The sequence below is a fragment of the Balaenoptera acutorostrata genome, chromosome 13 (assembly GCF_949987535.1).
Source record: "Balaenoptera acutorostrata chromosome 13, mBalAcu1.1, whole genome shotgun sequence".
Taxonomy (NCBI): Eukaryota; Metazoa; Chordata; class Mammalia; order Artiodactyla; family Balaenopteridae; genus Balaenoptera; species Balaenoptera acutorostrata.
The window spans coordinates 87,089,736-87,113,496 of NC_080076.1; the positions used below are offsets into that span (position 1 = coordinate 87,089,736).

At 45.3% G+C, this 23,761-nt stretch overlaps 2 protein-coding genes across 7 annotated transcripts in view; both read left to right on the plus strand.

The window, feature by feature from the left end:
• ATP6V0A2 (ATPase H+ transporting V0 subunit a2) overlaps window positions 1–12,696 on the plus strand; it is a 37,424-nt gene extending 24,728 nt beyond the window's left edge. Inside the window, exons 10-20 of the mRNA XM_007189636.2 lie at window positions 292–442; window positions 719–855; window positions 1,162–1,349; window positions 1,449–1,539; window positions 2,590–2,708; window positions 4,144–4,354; window positions 4,965–5,084; window positions 6,412–6,531; window positions 8,703–8,820; window positions 10,715–10,886; window positions 11,545–12,696. Coding sequence (XP_007189698.2) covers window positions 292–442; window positions 719–855; window positions 1,162–1,349; window positions 1,449–1,539; window positions 2,590–2,708; window positions 4,144–4,354; window positions 4,965–5,084; window positions 6,412–6,531; window positions 8,703–8,820; window positions 10,715–10,886; window positions 11,545–11,644 — 1,527 coding nt within the window. The 3' untranslated portion in view covers window positions 11,645–12,696. The remainder of the gene's footprint in view (window positions 1–291; window positions 443–718; window positions 856–1,161; window positions 1,350–1,448; window positions 1,540–2,589; window positions 2,709–4,143; window positions 4,355–4,964; window positions 5,085–6,411; window positions 6,532–8,702; window positions 8,821–10,714; window positions 10,887–11,544) is intronic.
• A 138-nt stretch (window positions 12,697–12,834) lies between these two features.
• Window positions 12,835–23,761, plus strand: part of DNAH10 (dynein axonemal heavy chain 10) — a 152,442-nt gene continuing 141,515 nt past the window's right edge. For 4 of the 6 annotated variants that reach the window (XR_009005127.1, XM_007189638.2, XM_057527371.1 and 1 more), the window contains exons 1-3: window positions 12,835–15,595; window positions 19,207–19,278; window positions 22,901–23,001. Coding sequence is in view for 5 of the 6 variants with exons in the window: in XM_007189638.2 (XP_007189700.2) it covers window positions 15,382–15,595; window positions 19,207–19,278; window positions 22,901–23,001 (387 nt within the window). In the remaining variant the exon portion in view is untranslated. Of the gene's footprint in view, window positions 15,596–18,931; window positions 18,951–19,206; window positions 19,293–22,900; window positions 23,002–23,761 lie in introns of those variants that run through there. The other 2 variants (XM_057527374.1, XM_057527372.1) reach the window with 2 other exon arrangements.

Here is a 23,761-nt window from a genome sequence, read left to right on the forward strand (position 1 = left end):
AGAATAAACCAAAACGTCAGTACGGCAAAACTTTGTTTTTTTTCTTGTCATGCCTGTCCCTGCCTGCTTCCCACCACTCAGCCTTGCTAGGTTCTTCCTTCTCCAGCACCACGGCCCCCAGGAGCCTTCCTCACTTCCTCCTGTCACTTCTGCTGTACTTGAACCTCCAGGAGGGTGGTCAGTACTTCCCCACGTGCTCAGGGCCTTTGCATGGCAGCCAACTAAGATTTGTTGAAAGAGCTCTTGGGTGGTAATTTTTTCTTTCTCTGTCTCTTTTTTTTCATGTGAAAGAGAGAGAGCGGTGCTACGATCCCCTCATTCATGAACACGATCCCAACAAAAGAAACACCCCCGACTCTCATCCGCACCAACAAATTCACCGAGGGGTTTCAGAACATCGTGGATGCCTACGGGGTTGGGAGCTACCGAGAAGTGAACCCAGGTTGGAAGCCTGAATTTGCCAGTCTTCGTGTTTTGTACATTTTATACATCACTGCTGCTGTTTTTCCCTATAAGAATACAATAGATATTTGGAAAAATAGGCTCACTATTACAGTCTTGTTATCTTATTTAGTATAAAGTGTTAATTTTAGCCTGTCAATTCTCTCCTGAGAATTTGGGAGAAAGTCAAGATCATTATACAGTATGTGGTCACGTTTGAATTAACTAGAATTTTCTGCCTTTGCTGCGAATCAGAAATCGCTTGCTTTTCCCACAGCTCTCTTTACCATCATCACTTTCCCCTTTTTATTTGCCGTGATGTTTGGAGACCTTGGACATGGCTTTGTGATGTTCTTATTTGCCCTCCTGTTGGTGTTAAATGAAGATCATCCCAGACTAAGTCAGTCGCAAGAGGTAAAAACATAAACACTCGGGCTCATTATATCTGTTTGGGCAGCATTAGTAGTGACTCTCTTCTGTTTAACTGGAAAAAGAGACATTTAAAGATGTTCAGTTTTGGGTGATAACTGTAACCCACCTGAGACATGGCTGCAGGGGGCGGGTGGGTCTTCACCCCTATGTGACGGGGGCGTCTGTGCCGTGAGCTTGCTTTTGAGCAGCCCTAAGAGGAGCGGTTGAGAAAGCGCCCAGACTAAGTGGGTCACATCGGCTCGTTTTCCCGGTGGTCCTGTTTCGCTCCCCGCGCTTCATTCCCCACAGATCATGCGGATGGTTTTCAACGGTCGCTACATCCTCCTGCTGATGGGGCTCTTCTCGGTGTACACGGGCCTCGTCTACAACGACTGCTTTTCCAAGTCCGTCAGCCTCTTTGGCTCCGGGTGGAACGTGTCTGCCATGTACAGCTCCAGTCACAGCCCAGCGGAGCAGAGGAAGATGGTGCTCTGGAAGTGAGTGTCCTGCTGCCAGACCGTGCCTTAGGCGGAGGGCAGTTTCTCCGAGTCTCCCTCCCCCCTCGCAGGTGGCGCTCACCCTGCTTTTTGTTACAGTGACAGTGTCATCAGGCACAACAGGGTGTTGCAGTTGGATCCCAGTGTTCCTGGAGTGTTCCGAGGCCCTTATCCTCTTGGCATCGATCCCGTGAGTGTCCCCCCGCCCCATTATCTCGGGTTCCTCGGTGCTGCCACCTAATTTTTTAATTAAAATTTTTGGCCGTGCCGCGCGGCTTGTGGGGATCTTAGTTCCCTGACTGGGGATCGAACCTGCGCCCTCAGCAGTGGAAGTGCGGAGTCCTAACCACTGGACCTCCAGGGAGTTCCCAGTGCCACCTCGCTTAGACTGTCGCAGTGGTTTCTCAGACTGTTCAGCACGGTTCAGGTGGTCGCACGCGAGGGGGTGGTACTCTGGGGGTTTCTGCCTGGACGCCAGAGGCTCACTGTGTGTTCCGAGTCAGGCTGGTGTACAGAAGAAGCTGGCGGTCCGTTTGGGAAGCCAGGGACAGTGCCCGAATACAAGACCACAGGGAGCTGGGGCTACAGTCTGTCCTACTTCCTGACCTGTGTTACTCTAGTGAAAAGTGGCACTTCCGGAGCCATGTAATGTGCGCTGTTTCTTCGATTTCTTCTTTGTACATGTGAATTGTTTTTTTACCCTTTGATGTAGAAAGAAATAGTATGGAATTTTAGAGTGGAAAGGGAGCTTAGGCTTATCATGGTGCTTATTGAGGTGGTGGTTTGAAAGGGAAAAAGTGTGGGGAGAAGGAAAGTGAAGCCGTGGCTCCCGGGGCCGGGGTTGCCCCTGTCCTGCCCCCGACACGGCTCCGCAGGCTGCTGCTTACGAGGCCCAGGCAGCATTTCCCTAGACCCAGGGGTCTTCACGAGGAATCTCAGCCTTAAAAGAAAAGCTTAGAAACTACCTCGAAATTGGGTTGGAGTGATGTGATACAGTAGTGAAAAAAACTCAGTGACCAAAGTCTAGCATTCCCTAATCTGAGCTCTCCAAGGTAGCTCTCTCCTAAATGTTCATTCTCATCTCTAAACATAATCGGTATAATTTAATATTGTTGCCTAAGGTCTTAATATAATTGGAAACTTGAAAAAACCTGACAAGTTTCCTTAAGGAACAGCACTTTTCTCCTAAGGCAGTTGAAGGAAGTTAAAGTTTTCTTTTTTGGTTTTGTTTTGTCTTTAGATTTGGAACTTGGCCACAAATCGTCTCACTTTTCTGAACTCTTTCAAAATGAAAATGTCTGTGATTTTCGGAATTATTCACATGACTTTTGGAGTCATTCTGGGAATATTTAACCACTTGTAAGTACAGATTATTTTTTAACCAGTATTTATAAGCCAAGTTTTTGGTATTTCTTAAACTTTCCTTCTTGATGGTAGACTACATGGGTCTTAAAGGCAGCCAGCATAGTGGTTTGTTGTATTAATATGATTCTGTTTTTTATTTATTTTTATTTTTATTTTTAAAAATTTTTGGCTGCGTTGGGTCTTTGCTGCTGCACGCGGGCTCTCTCTAGTTGCGGCGAGCGGGGGCTACTCTTCGTTGCGGTGTGCGGGCTTCTCATTGCGATGGCTTCTCTTGTTGCGCAGCGTGGGCTCTAGGCGGTGCGGGCTTCAGTAGTTGTGGCACGCGGGCTTAGTGGTTGTGGCTTGTGGGCCCTAGAGCACATGGGCTTCAGTAGTTGTGGCGCATGGGCTTAGTAGTTGTGACTCGGGCTCTAGAGCATGGGCTCAGTAGTTGTGGCGCATGGGTTTAGTTGCTCTGTGGCATGTGGGATCTTCCCAAACCAGGGCTTGAAGCCGTGTCCCCTGCATTGGCAGGCGGATTCTTAACCACTGAGCCACCAGGGAAGTCCCATGATACTGTTTTTTTTTTTTTTTTAATTTATTTTATTTATTTATTTTTGGCTGCATTGGGTCTTCGTTGCTGCACGCGGGCTTTCTCTAGTTGCAACGAGCAGGGGCTACTCTTTGTTGTGGTGCACGGGCTTCTCACTGCGGTGGCTTCTCTCGTTGCGGAGCACGGGCTCTAGGCGCGTGGGCTTCAGGAGTTGTGGTATGTGGGCTCAGTAGTTGTAGTTTGTGGGCTCTAGAGCACAGGCTCAGTAGTTGTGGTGCACAGGCTTAGCTGCTCCGTGGCATGTGGGATCCTCCCAGACCAGGGTTTGATCCCGTGTCCCCTGCATTGGCAGGCGGATTCTTAACCACTGCGCCACCAGGGAAACCCCAATTCTGTTTTGATGATAAGGTTTTTGGCAGCTTCACTGATTCAGCAAATATTTGTTGAGCACATAGAAGGTGCCCGGCACTGTTCTAGGCACCAGGGATTGAACAGTGAGGAGGGCAGAAAAAAGTTTTCACCCTCATGGAGTTTACTTTCAAGTGAGGGAGACATGCAACATGTACATTCATGTTTATTTCCAGAGGTGATTTTTGTCATATCCTTTTTTCACTTTCTAAATCAGAAAACTTTTGTTTGTTTCTTAGAGCTGGTATATTAGGGGAAAGAAATTATGTCTTTTTTCTCTAGCTGGATCTGACAGTGAAACAAACACTAGTCATCTCTACTGTCCTCACATTTCTTTTCTTCGTGGTTACATCTGAATCGTAAGACAGATGATGTTATGCTGAGATAGACTTTGTCACAGAGAAGTTAAGATTAATTTACTCTTTCCTTTTTCTCTTAGTCCAATGTTGTTCATGGGTTGATCAATTCCTTTTTTTTTTTTTCCCCTAGACATTTCAGGAAGAAGTTCAACATTTATCTGGTTTCCATCCCAGAACTTCTCTTCATGCTCTGCATCTTTGGCTACCTTATATTTATGATTGTCTATAAGTGGCTGGTTTATTCAGCAGAAACCTCCAGAGTCGCTCCTAGCATTCTGATTGAATTTATTAACATGTTTTTATTCCCGGCCAGTGACACAGGTGGTCTTTACCCAGGGCAGGTAAGCAGTTGTATTTTCCACTGTGAAGAACTCAAAGGAAGTCCTCCTGATAGCCTTTTTGTTTTCATTAGTAGAATGATTATAGGTGCTTTCCACAGGCCTCCCAGGCACTGAGGGGCTGCCTGCTCCTCTGTGTGTTATCACAAGAGGATGCCATCCTGCTCTGAGTGCTGTCTCGGGGGCCCTGGTCAGACTGTGTGATCCAAACCCGCTGCCCCTCAGTAGCCATGAAAACTGGTCGGAAGAGAATGTATTACTGGAGGGTTCCTGAGGGCTGTCCATCCATCCATTTTTCCAGTTGCTTTAAAATCAACCTCTGACTAAGCCGGGTCCTCAGAGAACTGGCACTTGGACCACGGCACGCTGGCCCTCTCCAAAAATGGCTTTTCTATAACTGTGCATTTGTGTGATGCCACGCACATCAGCTGTGAGTTTAGGAAATGAAAGGAAAAGACACCCTGGCAAATGTAATTTAGCTTGCGTTTACTTTATGTTCCTTGTTAATCAATAAAGAGACATTTTACTTGGTTTTCACTAGTTTAAGTACACCAATGACATTGTTAGCACATCTTCGCGTTTTAACCGGCTTCCTCCCCTTTTGCACCAACAGGAGCACGTCCAGAGGCTGCTTCTGGTCATCACAGCGTTGTCTGTCCCTGTGCTCTTCTTGGGAAAACCACTCTTCTTGTTGTGGCTTCACCATGGGCGCAGTTGCTTTGGGGTCAGCAGGGTAAGTGTGGGTTTGGCTGCATGTTTGTAAATGGTGAGCGAAGTCTGTTTTTAGTTGTGAAAGGTTTTGTAAAGAAAACGCCTTCCATGGGGTCCCAGACTCTGATTTAAAAGCCAAAGCTTCCTTTATCGAGAACTTTCGCGTTGCCTGTTCTGCAGAAGCGTGGTGCAAAAAGCCTGACGTGTCTGGGCACGGGAAACAGGTCCTCTGGTAATGAACCACAAAGCTATCAGGAGATGGAACTGAATCCCTCAGTACTGCTTGTCATAATTAAAGCATTTTTGTTCCTTATTCTTGCCTCTTGATTTTTCAAGTTTTTTTTTTTAATTTAAATAACATAATTAAAGGAAATGTGGAAAATATAGAAAATAGTGCCCTTAAGTTCTCCTACCGAGTTATAACCAGTGTTAACCATTTGTTGAGTTTCTTTCCAGACTGTTTTCTTGTGTGTCTAGTTTCTCATTTTATTTTATTTTTTATAAATTGTGGTAAAATATACATGACATAAATATTCCATCTTAACCGTTTTTAGGTGCACATTCAGTGGCATTACGTACATTCACATTTTGCAGCCGTCCCCACCTCCGTCTCCAGAACTTGTTCGTCTTCCTGAGCTGAGACTCTTTACTCATTAATATGAACTCCCCATTTCCCCTCCACCCAGCCACTGGCACCCACTCTTCTACTTTCTGTCTCTATGAATTTGACTACTTTAGGTACCTTATATAAGTGGAATCATGTAATGTTTCTGCTTTTATGACTGGCTTATTTCACTTAGCCTAATGTCCTCAAGATTCCTCCATGTTGTAGCTTGTGTAGAATTTCCTTCCTTTTTAAGGCTGAATAATATTCCATTATATGGATAGACCACATTTTGCTTATCACTTCATCCATGAATGGGCACTTGGGTTGTTTTCACCTTTCAGCTACTGTGAATAATGCTCCTAAGAACATGGGTATATAAATATCTGTTGGAGTCCTTGCTTTCAGTTCTTTTGGGTATGTACCCAGAAATGGTAATTCTTTGTTTAATTTTTTGGGAACCACCAAACGTTCCACAGTGGCTGCACCATTTTACGTTCCCACCAGCAATGCACAAGAGTTCCAGTTCCTCCATACCCTAATCAACACTTATTTATTTTCTTTTTTTTTTTTGTTACAATAGCCATCCTAGTGGGTATGATATGCTCATTTTCTTTTAAAGGACTTTCTTTTTTATTCCTAAAGAACTGAATCTTTAAAAGAATGGAAGGGGTGCTAACTTTGACTTTGTCACAACCTTGTGATTTTAAAGGCACTGACTCTGTATTCTTTGGGTTGTTTTTAGAGTGGTTACACACTTGTAAGGAAAGATAGCGAGGAAGAAGTTTCTTTGCTGGGAAGCCAAGACATAGAAGAGGGAAACAACCAAATGGAAGATGGATGTAGAGAAGTGACGTGTGAAGAGGTAACCTTTTCAGTTACTGTTGGTGATGTTAGGTAAGGAGCCAGGCTTGCACAGAGATGATCGTCATTATGAGAGTGATAAGAATCATCTTAGAAAACAAAATTCAAAGCAAAACAACCGTTACTCATTGCTTTCCGCATGCTGTTCTGGTCATACAATTGTCATCATAATATAATGATTCTGGGTTAACATTTTGTGAGTTTCAGTCTTACAGTGGGATTTATAGTGTTAACATTACAAGTTGTGATGCTGAGTGACTTAAGGTGCCATGAACATTGCTTTGAGAAGACTCTCGTCTTCATTAGAAATTGCCCATAGTTGTAAGAAAGAGACCCTGTTCACACTGGCTTCAAGGGGAATCTGCTGGCCCACGTCAGGGTGGGGCAGAGTGGGCCTCAGGAGGGTGGGGCTTCGGATTTCCAATCCCAGCAAGTCTGAGTTGGTTTTTCTTCGCAAGTTTGCTTCATATTCTGAAGCCAGTTGGCCCCTTGGTGTTGGAACCGTGGCCACAGTGAACACTGGGCTTATTTTCTTCAGTCAGAGAAAAGCGCACTTCCCTGCTTGTTACCATGAGGAAAAATCCCAGGGAAGTGCTGTGATTGGCCTGGCTGGGGTCACTCGCCATCCCTAGACCAGTGACTGCTGCAGTAGTCTGCATTGGCTGCCACGACCACAGACTCGGGGGCTTCAGCTACAGAAATGTATTTCCCACGGTTCTGGAGGCTGGAAGTCCAAGGTCAAGATGTTGGCCGGGTTGGTTTCTCCTGGGGCCTCTCTCCCAAGCTTATGGACGGCCGCTTTCTCGCTGTGTCCCCACATGGCCTTTTCACTGTGTGTGCCTCTCTGGTGTCTCTTCCTCTTCTTATAAGGACACCAGTCCTATTGGGTCAGGCCCCACCCTTATGACTTCATTTAACCTTACTTACCTCCTTAAAGGCCCCATATCCAAACACAGTCACACTGGGGATTAGGGCTTCAACAGACAAATTTTGGGGGGAACACAATTCAGCCCATAACAACTGTGTGATACAGGGTTAGATGGCAGAAGAAGCACTTCCTCCCAAAGAAGGGAAGCACAGTCCTGGCAGACGGAACAGAGCACGTCTGTTACTCTGGTCTGCTTTATTTTCTTGGAAACTTTTTTGGCTGTCCGATGAGGACTAAACAGAATTTCTTACAGTCAACCTTTTGTAATTATTATGTAATTTAGTGTTTTAATTTGGGACAATTAATAAGTTTTTAAGATCATAAAAAAACAAAAAGCGGAGCTGGAAAGAATGTGGGAGCCATCTTGCCCAGTGTTTCACAGCCTTTTCACTATCAGGGACTCTTTTTTTTTTTTTTTTTTTTATAAATTTATTTATTTTATTTTTATTCATTTTATTTTTGGTTGCGTTGTGTCTTCACTGTGCGCGGGCTTTCTCTAGTTGCGGTGAGCGGGGGCTACTCTTCGTTGTGGTGCATGGGTTTCTCACTGCAGTGGCTTCTCTTGTTGTGGAGCACAGGCTCTAGGCGCGTGGGCTTCAGTAGTTGTGGCACATGGGCTCAGTAATTGTGGCTCACGGGCTCTAGAGCGCAGGCTCAGTAGTTGTGGCACATGGGCTTAGTTGCTCCACGGCATGTGGGATCTTCCTGGGCCAGGGATCGAACCCGTGTCTCCTGCATTGGCAGGCGGATTCTTAACCACTGTGCCACCGGGGAAGCCCAGGGACTCTTTTATAATTTCCCCTTGTCAGACTTGTATTAGATGCTCTTATCTATTAAACACACACACAGGTTCACAGTCTCCTAATCTTGTGGTTGGTAGATGTCTGTCTCTCATTACATGTTTTTTAATTACTAAGAGTACCTCAAGAACCTCATTGGGCTGCCTGAGGGCCGTGGGCATTGTGCCATCACAGTTCTGGTCCAGCCACCCTCGCCTTACGTGCAGGACCGCGGCCCGGGGACGAGGGGGCGGGAGCTCTGTGGGTCGGGGAGCTGGTTCGTGGCGGAGTTGTGAGCAGCGCTCAGATCTCGTGATTGCCTGTTCCTCACACGCCAGCACATCCTCACCTGTATTCCAGAGGCCAGTCCTTTCACTGTAACCCTGAAAGTGGAGCAGACTTGTAGCTTGTGGAAGTGAGCGTGTCACGGGTGGAGTCTAACACATGTTGTGTCATCTCTCTCAGTTTAATTTTGGAGAAATACTAATGACGCAAGTAATTCATTCCATCGAGTACTGTCTGGGATGCATCTCCAACACCGCTTCGTACCTGAGGCTCTGGGCGCTCAGTTTGGCTCACGCACGTAAGTTTTGCTTAGACCTGTAGCTCCCAAACTCTGTGTCGAGACACCCCGCAGCGCCTCGGTGAACTCATGGGGGCGCCATGGGACACTGAAAAATTTTGATGGAAAGGGCACTATTTTTCGGATCCTGTGTGAACAGGGACTGTTAAGTTGTTTGGACTTGACTACTTACTGCACTGGTCTCCTGGGTATTTCTTTTGGCCTCAGGGTGCTGTGAAAAAAATTACTGGGACACACGAGGGGCTTCAAGGACCGAGAAGGCCTGGGAACGTCTGGCCAGAGGCATGTCGTTCCCTCTGCTCTGACCATTATTGTTTTTGTTATTACTGTTACTGTATTCAGCGCCGCCTTACCAAGTGTGAATGTCTGGTTATGTCAAGCAAGTCCTAAAACAATGCTGATTAATAGTTTTGATGCATGGATTTCAGTTACCTGCGTTTAGTTAAGTCTCAGCAGTCCCCAAGAACATGGTTGAAATTTCAGTTACTACAGTAAAAACTGTGTGTATGGGTACAAAGCGCAGGCTTCACTGCTGGCCCTTCAGCCCACAAGTCACTACGTAAACAACACAGACGCACATCACGATCGGCGACCAGCCACATCACTCCTTTCAGAGTCTGTTGTGATCGGTCCCTGTGCATCTGCTGCTTAGTTCATGCACAGACAGCAAAGCACATGGTGGTGTTGGCTCCTTGTGGGCCAGTGGTAAACCCACATGGCATTTAAAAACGAACCACTGAACCGAGGGAATTGGCCAACAAAGACGAAAAAGGGCAGCAGAGGAACAAACAGTGATACGCTGGAAGTGAAATGCAGACGGAATGTAGCTGGAGTTTAGGAGGAAGAGCTGACATGGGAGTGGTGACACTGGTGCTGTTCGAGAGGCGAAATCTGCAGCCAGAGGAACTTGGTGATGTACAGAAAGAAGATGCAGATGTCCCAGAAGTGATGCCACAGGAACTCTAGGAGGTATTTCAGGACATTGAAGGTGCAAAGCATACTGTGTTAGAAGCTGCTCCAAACTCAGGAAAGAGTAGGACAGCGTGGCAGGTATTAGAGAAGATGCTCACTCCGTGTCAAGGTGCCCAGCAAGCCCAAGTGGCGTGAGAAGAAGGCTGTTCAAGCCACCCTGACAAGTTCTTCTTACCAAAACCCCCCAGCAAGTTAAGGCTCAATGTTTCTAATGTTTTAAGAATAGATTTACTCATTTTTTTCATTTCTCTGTGCATTTATAACCAACAGTAAGAGAGTTTTTAATGTTTTGACAAAAATTTTGAAAGGTCCCAGAACAACTGTAATTTTTCCCATTGACCATTAAGGATGCGTTGGACGGTCATTGTTCTGCTCCTGCATTACTGTGCAAAGACTGTGCTTGGGAAAACTACCAGATGATAGAGGGTTTTGTTGTTGTTGTTACATTGATATTTTTATAAGCATAGCCTCAAGTCTAGAACTTGCTGGCTGGAGGGGGTCCATCATCCTCACATTACAGAGGAGGAGACTGAAGCCCAGGGAGGGTTGGTGCTGGTGCAGGGTCACCCACCCGGTCAGTTAGTAGCCGAGTCAGGACTGACGCCCAGCTTCCCGCTGCCTGGCCCAGTGCTGCGTTGGGACAGAGCCAGCCGGACCCCTATTTGGGTCAGGATCTCTCATTGGCAGGCAGGCAGGCCTCTGATTTCTCTGGAATGTCAAGTCTTCCTCCGTGTTTGAGATGATCAAGTTGCCGGTTAACTTTTACGTGGGAAGCCGATTACATCTGTCTTATATGGGTGTGTATTTATTTTAGGGATAACAATTCAAAATTGTTTCAGAAGGAAACCCAGTCTAAGTAGCTAATCGAAGTGACTCACTGAAGGTGAACAGAAGTTAACTCTGCAAAATGCTTGCCTTGCAGAGTTGTCTGACGTGCTGTGGGCCATGCTGATGCGAGTCGGCCTCCGAGTAGACACGACCTACGGGGTCCTGCTCCTGCTCCCGGTCATCGCTCTCTTTGCAGTTTTGACAATTTTCATCCTTTTGATCATGGAAGGGCTTTCTGCATTTCTTCACGCCATCCGCCTCCACTGGTGAGTTTGGAATTTAGCTTTGGAACTGTTAACTTAAAAAAAATCTAACACCCTCCTCCCCCAATACATTACATATACGTGTAACAGTTCCAGTGATATGTGTATGTATACATATATTATTTAAGCTAGCTCTTCCCTTCCCGGGATTGGGATCTGTATTCCGATCCCCTGAGTTAAAATTGTATTTTGTTTCTGAGCTTTTGTCGCCGACACATAAAAGCAAGTTTACGCTTGCTGAATAATTTTGTGTATTTCACACTTTCGATTCACTTTGGGTCTGACAGGTTGCTTTATCTTATTGTAAACCATATTTCTTAATGTTTTACAGTGTATATCAGATTACTTGTCTGTGTATCCAGTTACTGAGGAGGGAGAGGTTCCTAATACTCATGTGTATGTCCATGGGGTGGGAGGTGACGTGAGGTGTCAGCGTTTTCTTCATGAGAAAGGCAACAAAGGGCCGGTGTGTGTGTGTATTTTATCTAAGTAAAAGTATTTGTGCCAAGAGCATGTATGGAATGAAGCAACTTCAGAAGCACAGGAACTTTTTTTTTTTTTAACTTATAAATGTTGTTTTAAGAAATGTAGCAAGTGTTATTCAGAATCTTTCATTAATACATGGTTTTTTGTTTTGTTTTGTTTTGTTTTGTTTTTTTAGGGTAGAATTTCAGAACAAATTCTACGTTGGTGCAGGCACCAAATTTGTTCCTTTCTCACTCAGATTACTTTCTTCGAAGTTTAGCGACGACATGGCATGATCATATTGCTGTATCCAACAAGCTTTCAGATTTAAGGAGAATTATCATGTTGTAGAATTTCCTTATGTTAAATTGACGATAGGAAAAATTCCATCTTCATTAACTGCCTTATGAGATAGCCAAATGATTCTGTAAGATATACCTCTTCCTCGTATGTTAAATATTTTGTAAAGTTTCTCAATTTCAGATATAGAAATTTCTTTCAGTTTTTATGATGAGCAAATATAAGTTAATGCCAAAAGTTATGTTAAAGTTATTTTTAAAAATATAGGCTTGGGGGAGAGACGCCAGTTTTGAATGGCTAATTGAAAATGGTCTTAAATACTTGATTCCTTTTCAACTTATTTAAAAAAAAACTAGAGTTATTCTGTCACCTGAAGTTGTCAGATAATATTTTCCAACAGCTGAAGTTAAGTAGTTTTTAAAAAAATTTAATGATGGTTAATCAAAAGATTCACATTTATTTTGCTTGGTTAAAAGTATGCAAACTTTTTTTATCGTATACTATCTAGAATTACAAGTAGAATTGTTTCTACGATTTTGTCTTGTTTTAATAATTGGAGAAAATGGGATAAAATAACATACAACAAATGGTTATCCCACTTGTATATTTTTTTAAAGACTCTTATCCTGTTATCCTTACATAAAACCAATTATGATAATTGTATGTTTGGGAAGATAAACTGTGTACTGAGCCTTAAAATCCAGTGTGACTATAGAAGATGTAATATGGATATGATTCGAACTTAGTGACCAGCTTGGCTGATGTTCCTGAACCAAAAGGGGTTTATACTGAGTGAAGGAAAGGTAAAAAGTAGTATTTTGTATATTTTTATAATAAAATATAAATTAAGATATTTTACCATGAAGAGGTTGCAACTATCCTTGAGAACAGTATAATTATAATGATTCACTTTCAGACTAATTCGAAATAAATGTCTAATAAAGGCATTTAGAGTTAAACTTTTAAAAACTATTTAGATCAGTTGAAAACCAATTCTTACTAAGCCATTAACGTATAATCTTCAGATTAAATTCATCTTTTCACTTGACATTTGAGTCAGTCCTGTTGAACATTTTGATCTGTCCTGTATTCTTGTAAATTATGTTCGTTTTTCATATTTTACTGTAATTGATTTTAGATAATTATTTTCAAAAAGAAACCTGCAGTATTTTCGCTTTCTTAACATTTTGAGTAACTCACATGAAGAGGCCCTCTTGTCTCCTTCACCTTGGCTGGTGATAGAGAGTTTAGGGTTTTCATTACAAGCTAAGATCATGGTAGCCCTGAATTTAAGCGTATCTTTTCAGGTAATTTCAAGGCCTATTTGCTGAGAGGCATGAATTGAACATCATGACATAACTGTGACTCTGACATTAAACCTTTTAAATTGTAGTAAAGATTCCATGCTACTCCTCTCATATGAGATGCTGTCCCTCATAATATCAAACATAAAACGATGCTGATGAAACTCTTAAAAATGCTACTGCTGTCAACGTTAAGTTTCCTCAGAAAGGCACTTGGACGCTTCTTTTGGGTGAATACGAAATCTGAATAATGCCTTCCAGGTTTCAAATGTGTCCCTCACAAGTTCTTATTTTTATTATTTTACTCCAAGATGGTAACTAATTCATCCTTAGGAAACCCACCATTTTAACTGACAAGTAAACTGACTAGTTAACTGACTAGTAAACAAGAGACGTACAGGATCTGCTAGAATTCTTTTCTGTCCCCATTGGCAGTTGTCACGGGGGCCACTTTTTAATTCCAGTGAACGCCTCTATCAGGGCATAGAACAGAGGGTGAAGAGTCTCTTTTCAGCTGAAACCTATGTAGTAGTTCTGTAGAACGTAATGGTATAAAAGACGGATTGTTAGTCCTAATTTTTGCGAAAGAACTCTCTAAAGTTACAGTTTGATGGTGTCTTTTAGGCACCAAGGTAAATTTTCTTTCTTAATATAAAGCTACTGGTTCCAGTGTCATGTTACCAGAGCAGTTGCTCTGTTTTGTTTGTTAAGCTGTTTGGTAGAACTATTATGTATACAGTTCTTAAGACATCACTTCATTCCCTTGATAGCAGGCATGCAGAGGAAAAATGGTCAGTTGTCTGGATGATGCTAAGTTCATCTGTTTATTTTCCTAACACGAAAAGTCACGACTGCCACGTCTTCCAGTTTTCATGCAGGTGTTCATCCTAACATAAAAATCCAAGGGATTTCTTCAGGAAAATAGAGTTTGATTTCGCCCTGCAAGGGTGAAGAAGGTCCTGATGGTGATGTGATTGTGCTGAGTTAAGGAGTGCAAAGGGGGTTTGATGGGGGTCACGCTGAGCCTGTGGGCTGGCAGTTTATTGTGGCTAGGACTTTGAGGAGACTCACCCTTCACTGAATGCCACTCTGTCCTCATTTCTGGAATGCGTATTTTATAACAACATTCTGATCTGAATTTTCATTCTGCAGCAGTTTAATAAGGCGTAGACTATAGGATAGGTAACTCTTATGTTTACGAATTAAAAATTCAGACACTTCAGGGCCTGATTCATTTTGGAAAACAGAAGTAAAAATAACTTCAACTGTTCTGCAGTCTGCATTTAAAAACAACTTTATTAAAAATTTCAAGCCAGGTTTGCTTGCATGCCATCTGGTATATCTTCAGCAAGGTTATTAAGAAATCTTAATTCAAGATGATGAAAATAAGACAGTTCGGAGTAGTAATTTTCCAACAGCCAGGCCAATGATGCTGAACTTTGGTTTAGAATTTTAAGGAATACTTAGAACATTCCACCTGTTCCTTGATGGGAAAATCCAATAAGAAGGCTAGGTTCTTAGGATCAGCCCAGTCTAGGGGCTCAATGAGGGAAAACGACTGAACAAGTTAAAGATCCACAGATGTATGAAGGGACAAATTTGCATCTTCCTATCAGTATTGAACTTCCCTTTACTAATGAAAAATAAATATGTCTCTATTTTTGAAACGTGGGTGTTTTGCTTTATTAGGCTTTGGATTGGCTACAAAGCTGAAGAGCTCGGCTTCTCCTACTCTGTAGCCAGTGTCCCTTCTTGGGGCTCCCCCTTCCCTGATCCTGGTACACCAGAAGGAGCTTGCGCCTTCTTGGGAATCTTCGCTGTGTATTTTCTCTTCTGACGCCCTTTGATCCGTAACGACCCGAGGGCTCAGACTATAGTCATTTTGTCTCGCGTCCAACTTTGCCTCTACCACCTCCGAGGTACCGTGACCTTGTCTGTCACGTATCTTGCCACTGTTTCCTTATCGACAAAGCGGGCAGGACAGTCCCAGACGCGGTGGCGGTGAGAATCACAGGAGGCCTTGCGCATGCAGCACTTACAAGGCTCCTGGCGCACCTCCAGGTCTGCAGTCGGCTGCCTTCCTACACGTCTTTCCGTCCCAGGGGCTTGCGTGCGGCCGTCCAGCTCATCTCGGTCCTCCCAGGAGGAAGGGGGCGCCCATCCGGGGGAAGAGGCCCAGCCCCCCCTCCGCGCGCAGGCTGGGGCGCCGCGGCCCCTCCCCAGGCGCTCCGCGCCACCCTCCCGGGTCCCGCTTCGCGTCTCTGTGAGCGCGGGACCCGGGTGCAGGGGCGCCCGGAGACCGTGGGTCCCCGCGCCCGCTGCGGCCGTTGCCGGGGCGCCCGTTGCTAGGGGCGCCGTTGCCACAGACGCCCGCCCGGCGCTCCGCTCCCTGCGCCCGGTGCTGCGGTTGCTGCCGGCTCTGCGGCGCCATGGACGACCTGCGGGTGCTGTGGATGCGCGACCGAGTGTACACCGCCTTCGGCATCACAGACCCCCAGCTCTTCGAGGAGTTGCTGAACCGCAACGACGGCGAGGTCGAGGACCTCATCCTGCACTTCCTCAACCAGACCAGCGACGAGGAGGGCGCCTCGACTCTCTTCTTCTACCGCAAGGTGGTGCCCGAGGAAGTGGAGATGGAGATCGGTGAGCCCCGCGGCCGCCCTCCCACCGCGCCCCCTCCTGCCCCGTTACCGCTTCACCACCGCGGGGACTGCAGACCCCCGCCCACCCCGCTCTTGGCCTCCCGTGCCGTCCGCAAATGCGTATTGTCGCCCACCGTGTGCAGGCACAGTCCAGCCACTGGGTGAACTGGACAAGCCCACTTGGAAAGTCGGACCTTGAATGAATAATCACAGCAAACACTCATTTAGCGCTTACTCTGTGCCAGGTACAGTTCCAAACGCGTATATCAGCTATTAATCCCATGACGTGGGTGTATTGTTACCCCATTTTACAGATGAGCAAGCTGTGGCACAGAGAGGGTTAACTAGCTCACCCACACAGGTCACGTAGTAAAGACTCAGAAGAATATGTGTCGCTGTCCAATGACGTGTCATAGACGGATAGAGAAGTGGCCCAGGGGCTGAGAGGGTCAGTTCATCCTCACTCTCTCAGATGGTGACAGGGTCTCCCAGAGGTGGAGAAGCATGCCCCTTCCTATTTTCCCAGGCTCCCGACGTGCTATTGTAAAGTAACACCAAAACAAGGTTTTAAAAATTTTTTTGATGTTTTTGTTGAACAATTTAGCATTTTAAATAAAAATAATGACAGTGACTGTTGCCCAGAACCTTCTGTGGAGGTGGCTGGTCCAGCCCAGGGACACAGAGTCGGCCTGGGGGGGCGGAGGGGGAGACAGGACAGAGTGCAGGGGACACTCAGAAAGGAGACTGAGAGACACACAAGTTCTCTCCCAGTAGGAGCACCAGTATCAGTGCAGCTGTCACAGACCGGGTTTGTGTGATGTGTCCCATCAATGTCAGCCTCCTGTGCTAGTGTCACATCTTCACGAGACTTCTGGATCCCCTACAGGACCTTTCACAGGGTGGGATGGCAGAGCCAGGCAGAACTTTTTTTTCTTAAAAGGTCGTAGGCACATTTATTTATTTTAAATGTACATTCTTTGCACAAAATAATACACATATTCACTGTAGAAAAATCCAAGCCCATAAATAAACAATAACAAATTGCAAATGACACCCAGAGAGATGACCCTCGTAACATTTGGAATCTAACTCTATCCCCCCCTCCCTTCCCCGGCAGACCTTTGGACCTGGATGTTACATTATAATAGGACCTTGAATTTAGACTCTCATGATCACCAAGTGAAATTCTGGATACAAAGATACACTAACAGGATTGACTATTTTACATGTACCATATTTCAGTAACCCTGATTTTGTATACTTAAAAACATATGTATACCAAGACCCTAAGAAATGAATGCGACTTGGACTTCTTGTGACCTCTGAGGGCTTCTGTTAATAGTTCGTGGCTGTTTTCTGTGCTGTGTATACTACCACATGTTCAGCCCAGTGTCTCCTGGCACGATGCCCCCGTTCTATGTGGAAGGAGATTTTAGTCTCACTTCCGAGGGTCCCCCTGCTTAATTAACCTCCAAAGCGTCCTTGGAAATCCTCCGAGCGCTATGTCTGTTTCTGGTCTGTCTCTAACCCACCCCTCAGCCCACCCCAACGTTCTTCCCCTCCTTTTCTGGGTCTTCTCACTGTCATCACATCTTGAGAATGGCAATGTATTCCCTGCTGAGGATGCTGTCTCCAGAAACTCAAAGCTACTGCTCCTGGGGGCACTAGAATGGTGTTGAGTGTTGGGGGTTGGGTTCTGGACAGAGGTGGGGAGACGGGACCTCCTCCCCAGCTCTGGGTTTCAAGTTGTCACTCACCCTCTGCTTATTAAGCCTGAAGACTCACAAAGTCCCTTGGACAGTTTTATTGGATCCTTTATGGGGTCTCTGGTTTGTCCAGAGGACTTGGAGTGGGGTCAATGCATGTCCCTTCATCCCTCTTTTCTCTCTATTTCTGCCTCTCCTCTGGTCAAGACTTCTCTCTGCTCCTGGTTAAAAATTATTTGAATGGAGACAGATGCTGGCAGGGTGGTCTTGAGGAAAGAGGGGTGTCTAGACCAGCAGCAGCTAGTCCAAGATGCTGTTCTAATAGCTAAGCATGTGTTGTTTCTTGAAATAACAAAATGGAATCATCCTGTCCATATCACTTAATAACTTGCTTACATTTTTACACAGTAATTTTTAGAAATTGCAAAATTACACAGCAATTTAAAAATTACACAGTATTAAGTAATTAATACTTCCAGTAAGTATTACTGGAAGATGTTCTCTTAAAAATTCACATAACATAGAATTTAGAAACACAGAAAATAAAAAGTGAAAAAGTAATCCTTCACTCTTCCCTCAGCCCTGCTCCCATTCCTATAAGTAACCACTAGTGGTAGTTTGGTTTATATCCTGCCAGATCTTTTCCCAGATCAATCTATCTGTCTGTCTGTCTGTCTGTCTATCTATCTATCTATCTATCTATCTATCATCATTTATATCTTTCCAGATAATGGTATGTATATAATGATAATATGTAGATATATAGAGAGTTCCTGAAATCATAAATAAGATCACTCTTTATATAGTATGTTGTGACTGGTCCTCCCTCAAAGATATCTTGTGGAATTTTTCATGTCAGTACCTATAGATTTATGTAACTTTATAGATGTACCATATTTTATTTATCCATTCCCTAATGAATGGACATTTATCTTTCTGCAGTATTTTATTTTACACACAACGTCACAATGTGCGTCTACCTTTGTACGCTTTCGGTATTTCGTGGGAGAGATTTCTAAAAGTGGAACCGTGGGTTAGGCGGGTGTGTGCATTTACAGCTTGGATGGGTCCTGCCAAACCTCTCTAGAATGGCCCTCCCGGTCCACACCTGGCAACAGTGATGAGGTGTCCGTTTGCCAACATCCTTGCCAACATTGGGTATTATCGTTAAAATTTTTGCCAACATTGGGTATTATCGTTAAAATTTTTGCCAACCCCATAGATGAAAGGTGGATGCACTTCCTCGTTCTCATGTACATTTGTATCATAATTAGTGGAGTTGAGCCTCTTTTTTTATGCATGATGGTCATTTATATTTCTTTGGGGTGCTTGTAACTGTGTGATCATCCTGTGTCCTTCATCTCCCTGGAGAATTTGCACAAATCTTTCTTTCATGTCCCTTAAGGCTGTTTCCAGTAACTGGGATGTTTCTGTGGGACTGTGTGTTGGTTCGCAAACCACCCCCATACACGGAGGGCAAGGGGAGACCTGAGAAAGAGGCAGCCACTCCGGATCAGTAGGTGGCGGTCTTGGGCGTGGCTGGCCGAGATCACTGCCCGCCCGCCGGCATCTAAGAGTTTATAGAGAGGCCTTCCCGGGGTTCAGGCACCCACACTGTCTGGCGGTCTCAGCCACACCTGATCTCTCCAGGTGCATTCTTGAGACGGCTCTCACGGTGGGCATGGTGGGCAGGGTGGACACCCCCAGGACAGGGCAGGGGCAAGGGGCCTCCGATTGCCCGGGGTCAGCTCGCGGCTCAGGCAGCGGTCCTGTCTTCTCGATGACTTCCTCCAGCCAACTGTAATAGGCATGACTCTCCCGGGGCCACGGACCAACCCTCAGTGCCAGGGAGAGCAGTGGAACAATTACGTTTTTTTTTTTTCTTTTGCTTTATGTGGCTATAAAGACGCCGAGATTCCTAGCCCGTCTGAGGAGGAAGAAGAGGAAGAAGAGACCCAGTCGGCGGATAGAGCATCAGGTCTGGAATTGGGGGTGAGCGGCACTGGGGGGCATGCATCCGGAGGGAGGGGTCCGCGTGCCCAGATGAGAATCAGTTTCTGCTTTTTACTTTTGTGAAGCTGCGACTTGGTAAGAAGTACAAGGAGAAAGTGCTGGGTGTGCATAGGTTCATTATTAACTACCTGGGGCTGCCATAACCAAGGACCACAGACTGGGTGGCTTAGAACAACAGCACTGCCTTGAAGGAGGCAGTGCCGGAGGCTACAAGTTCAAAATCAAGGTGTGGGCAGGCCCTGGGGGAGGATCCTTCCTGGCCTCTCCCAGCTTCTGGTGGCTGTAGGCTTCCTTGATGTTCCTTGGCTTGTAGACACGTCCCTCCAATCTATGCCTCTGTCGTCACATGGCTGTCTGCCCTGTGTGTGTGCATATGTGTGTAAGTGTGTGTATGTGTGCACGCGCGTGTGTGTATGTGTGTTAATGTGTGTATTTGTGTATTTGTGTGTATATGTGTGTATGTGTGAATGTGTGTATTTGTCTGTGTATGTTTGTGTGTATACATGTGTGTGTATATGTGTGGGTGTATGTGTTTTTATATATAGTGTATGTGTGTATGCGTGTGTGTGTGCGTGTATGTGTGTGATTGTGTGTATTTGTGTGTATGTGTGTTTGTGTGTATACGTGTGTGTGTATGTGTGTGTGTGCGTGTGTGTGAATCACCTCCTTTCTCTCATAGCAACACCAGTCATTGGATTCAGGGACTACCCTCTCCCCTATGACCTGTTGACGAAAATAATAAACAATCAATAATAAGAATAGAAAAGATTTTTATTCGAGCCAAACTGAGGACTATAGCCTGGGGCCGGCTTCCCAGGTTACTCTGAGAAGCTGCTCTGGGGAAGCAGGGTTTTCAGCACAGTTTTATATCTTGTCAGAACAAAGAACGTTAAACAAGTCGGGGATACATTTCTTCAAGGTTTCAAAAAACAAACAAACAAACAAAAAAACCAACAGACCAGCACGTACATGTACAGCACATACAGCAAGGCCTTGGCACCTGGGAAGGGAGTTGTATTATCAAAGGAGGACCAGCGCTGGCGTCCCAGGAAGGGAGGCATTTAATCTTTATTTTTTATTTATTAAAAAATTTTTTTCATTGGGGTATAATTGATTTACAATGTTGTGTTAGTTTCTGCTGTACAGCAAAGTGAATCTGTTATACAAACACATATATCCACTCTTTTTTAGATTCTTTTCCCCTATAGGCCATTACAGAGTATTGAGTAGAGTTCCCTGTGCTATACAGTAGGTCCTTTTGAGTTATCTGTTGTATATATAGTAGTGTGTATGTGTCAATCCCAATCTCCCAATTTATCCCTCCCTCCCTTACCCTCCCCCCCCGGTAACCATACGTTTATTTTCTACATCTGTAACTCTATAATCTTTACTTTCAACATGGACATTCTTTACTTCTGGTCAGTGTGCCCTTTTCTTTAATAATTAAAGCAGACGTACAATGTCTGTTTGATAGGCCACATACAAGCTATTTAAGTTAGCATCAAATCCAAGTGAACTCACGTAGAAGCCAGAACGACTTCTCTGTATCTCAATATGTGAACGTTTCTTTTATCAGACCTCATCTTAACTAATTATATCTGCAGAGACACTGCTTCCAAATACGGTCACATTCCGAGGTTCTGGGTGGACACGAATTCAGGGCGGGGAGGTGGCACCCTTCCACGCAGAACAGCACATAACATAGAAACACCCAGGCTTGCACGGCAGTGTCTCCGACAGCTCAGCCAAGAGCGCATGGCGTGGGCTGTGTAGAGAAGGCTTCCACTGTGCCAGGTACAGATGCCATTTCTCTGGGCGAATCTGAGGCCCGAGTCGAGGCTTTTGCTGCTAAGGAATTGAAATGTCTACGTTAGAGAGGTTGCTGTGACACTCCCGGCTGGGCCGTGGCGCTCGGTCCCCTGAAGGCTTTGAGTTACTTTCCTGTAGTGATGAAGCAGCCGTGGCTACACGCGTTGGCCCTGTTCTCTGGGCTGTGTTCTCAACCAGCGGAGATTTTGGCCCCCAGGGGCATTTGGTGATGTCTGGGGACATTTTTGGTTGTCACAACTAGAGGGCAGGGGCTCCTGGCATCTCATGGGTTGAGGCCAGGGATGCTGCCAAACGTCCTACGACGCTCAGGTCTGGCCCTTATGACACAGAACGATCCAGCCCCAAGTGCCGGAAGTGCTGAGATGGAAACCCTCCTCCGGACCATCACGTCGCCACCGGAGCTAAACAGCCCCCTTTCTCCCGTAACTCACCTTCACTTACAGCAGCAGAAGCTGTGGGTTAGACACTGCACTTTACCAAGATCCTGAGTATTTGAAAACCAGAGGGGAAAAAGGATTGGGGCGATGTGCAGTGTTTCCTATAGTCATCTTAGTTTTTTCAGAAGAATTTATTTTTAACCACGACATAATCCCCTCCCTAGTAAAGATTGGGGGAGGGGAGAGAGAGGACTACACGTTTAGAAATACAGACCATCCGTTCTTACTGAGACTTGTCTAGGTTGGATTTTGATAAGGCAGACGGTGGTCATGAGGGCCACAGCCATGTTTACTGATGGCTTCCTGCTTCGGCACCAATAAATCCGTGATCAGGAAAGACTTGGGAGAGAGGAGTCTGCTTGAGAAAAGGGTCAGGAAACTCTTCTCTGACACAGCAAATTAACGTTCCTTCCAAGTGTATTTTTTTCTTTTCTCTTTTCTTTTTATCGTGGTAGAACATATGTAACATGAAATGCCATTTTAACCATTTCTAAGCATACAGCTCGGTGGCATTGAGTACACTCATCCGTGTGTTTTTGAGTCCAGGCTGTTGCTCTTGCTGTAATAATGCTGCTTCTCCTGGCCGTAGACTGTTTCCTCTGCCAGCCAGCGTGCCCGACACTCAGCCAACCTATAATCGAATCCTCCCGAGTCTGACCCAGTAGATGTTATTGTCCCAGTTTATGGATGAGAAAACCCATTGCAGAGAGGATTCTGACCCCACACGTTGATTTGATTCCAGAGTCGCACTGACTTTGTCCAGTGCCTTTCGAAGGAAGAGCCAAACAGTTTGGGAAAGCTCTCCCTTCTCTGCAGGCTTCGTCAGAAGCTCTCAGGGCTGTGACTGGCAACTGTGAGGTTTCCAGGTCCACGTCGATAACCGTAGACTTGCAAGGCATACATACGTTCATTTTATTTAGATTACTTTTCTTTCTGTCCCCCATCAGTTTCAAGTTTTATAGTGAAGAAGGAGTAGATGCTGACATGTTAACTATAAGTCTCATCCTAAGGATAAACCCCCCGCCTTTTAAGTAAAAATCTCAGAGAAGTCGCTCATTGGACCCTGTAGCTGGAACTCGCACACACACGCACATGTTAAATTTCTGACTGAGGACCCATCAAAACTGCAGCACAACTCTCCTAATTATAATGTAAGTCAAGGCTTCAGTAGGATTCGTTTGTAAAAAATGTACGTTCAGCTTTTTGATTACGTGCCGATTGAATGAAATATGCTGTTGTCCAAGATGCAGGTCTGGTCTTGACGGTAGGAAAACTCATTTTCCAAGTATTTCATCTCATGCATTGAATCATGTTTTGCAGCTAAGAATTTGCAGCTGAGAACGTATTCCATACTTCAGCCTTCCACCGGCCTAGAGGATGAAGAAATGGACCAAGAGAGGGTAGAGAACCCCCATGTCAAAGTATGCATGGCTCTTTCTCCTCTTGGGTGGGGTAATGGGAATTTCACGCCCTCGGATGAGTCTGGGTAACCGACACAGCTCATACAAGGAACGTATTGTATTGGAGTGGAGATGATAGAATCCTGTGTTTGGGGGTCCCCGAGATCACCCTCGGATTGAATGATTTGCCACAATGACTCACAGGACCCAGGAAAGCTTTTATACTCATGGTTATAGTTTATTTCAGTGAAAGGATGCAGATTAGTATCACCAGAGAACAAGGCACACAGGGCAGAGTCCAGGAGAAAATAGGCACAAGTTGTCCTTTGCAAGTGGGGCTTCAAGGACAGCATTCATTCTCACAGGAGCCATGTGTGACAACATGTAGGACATTGTGCCAATCGGGGGGCTCACCCAAGCCTTGGTGTCCAGGGTTTTTACTGGGGGTCAACCACGTAGGTGTGAAGTGCCTACAGTTAGTCTGCAGCGCCCCCCCGGCCGCCCCAGAGGCCAAACTGATGCGGGGTGACCCAGGGCCCCAGGCAAACAAAAATGGGCATTCAGCATAAATCATGTTGTTAGTGTAAACTCTGCAGCATAACCCAAGGCCCCAGGTATACAGAGCTGCTCAGATCAGCCAGGATGTTCCAAAAGCTTAGAGGTCATCACCCAGGAGCCGGTTCTGGGCTAGTCTTGAGAACCTTTGGAATGTGCAGGGTTTGGACAACCCAGGCCTGCTGAGTTAACCATTTACTGCACAAATCCCAGGGAGGGAGCCTAA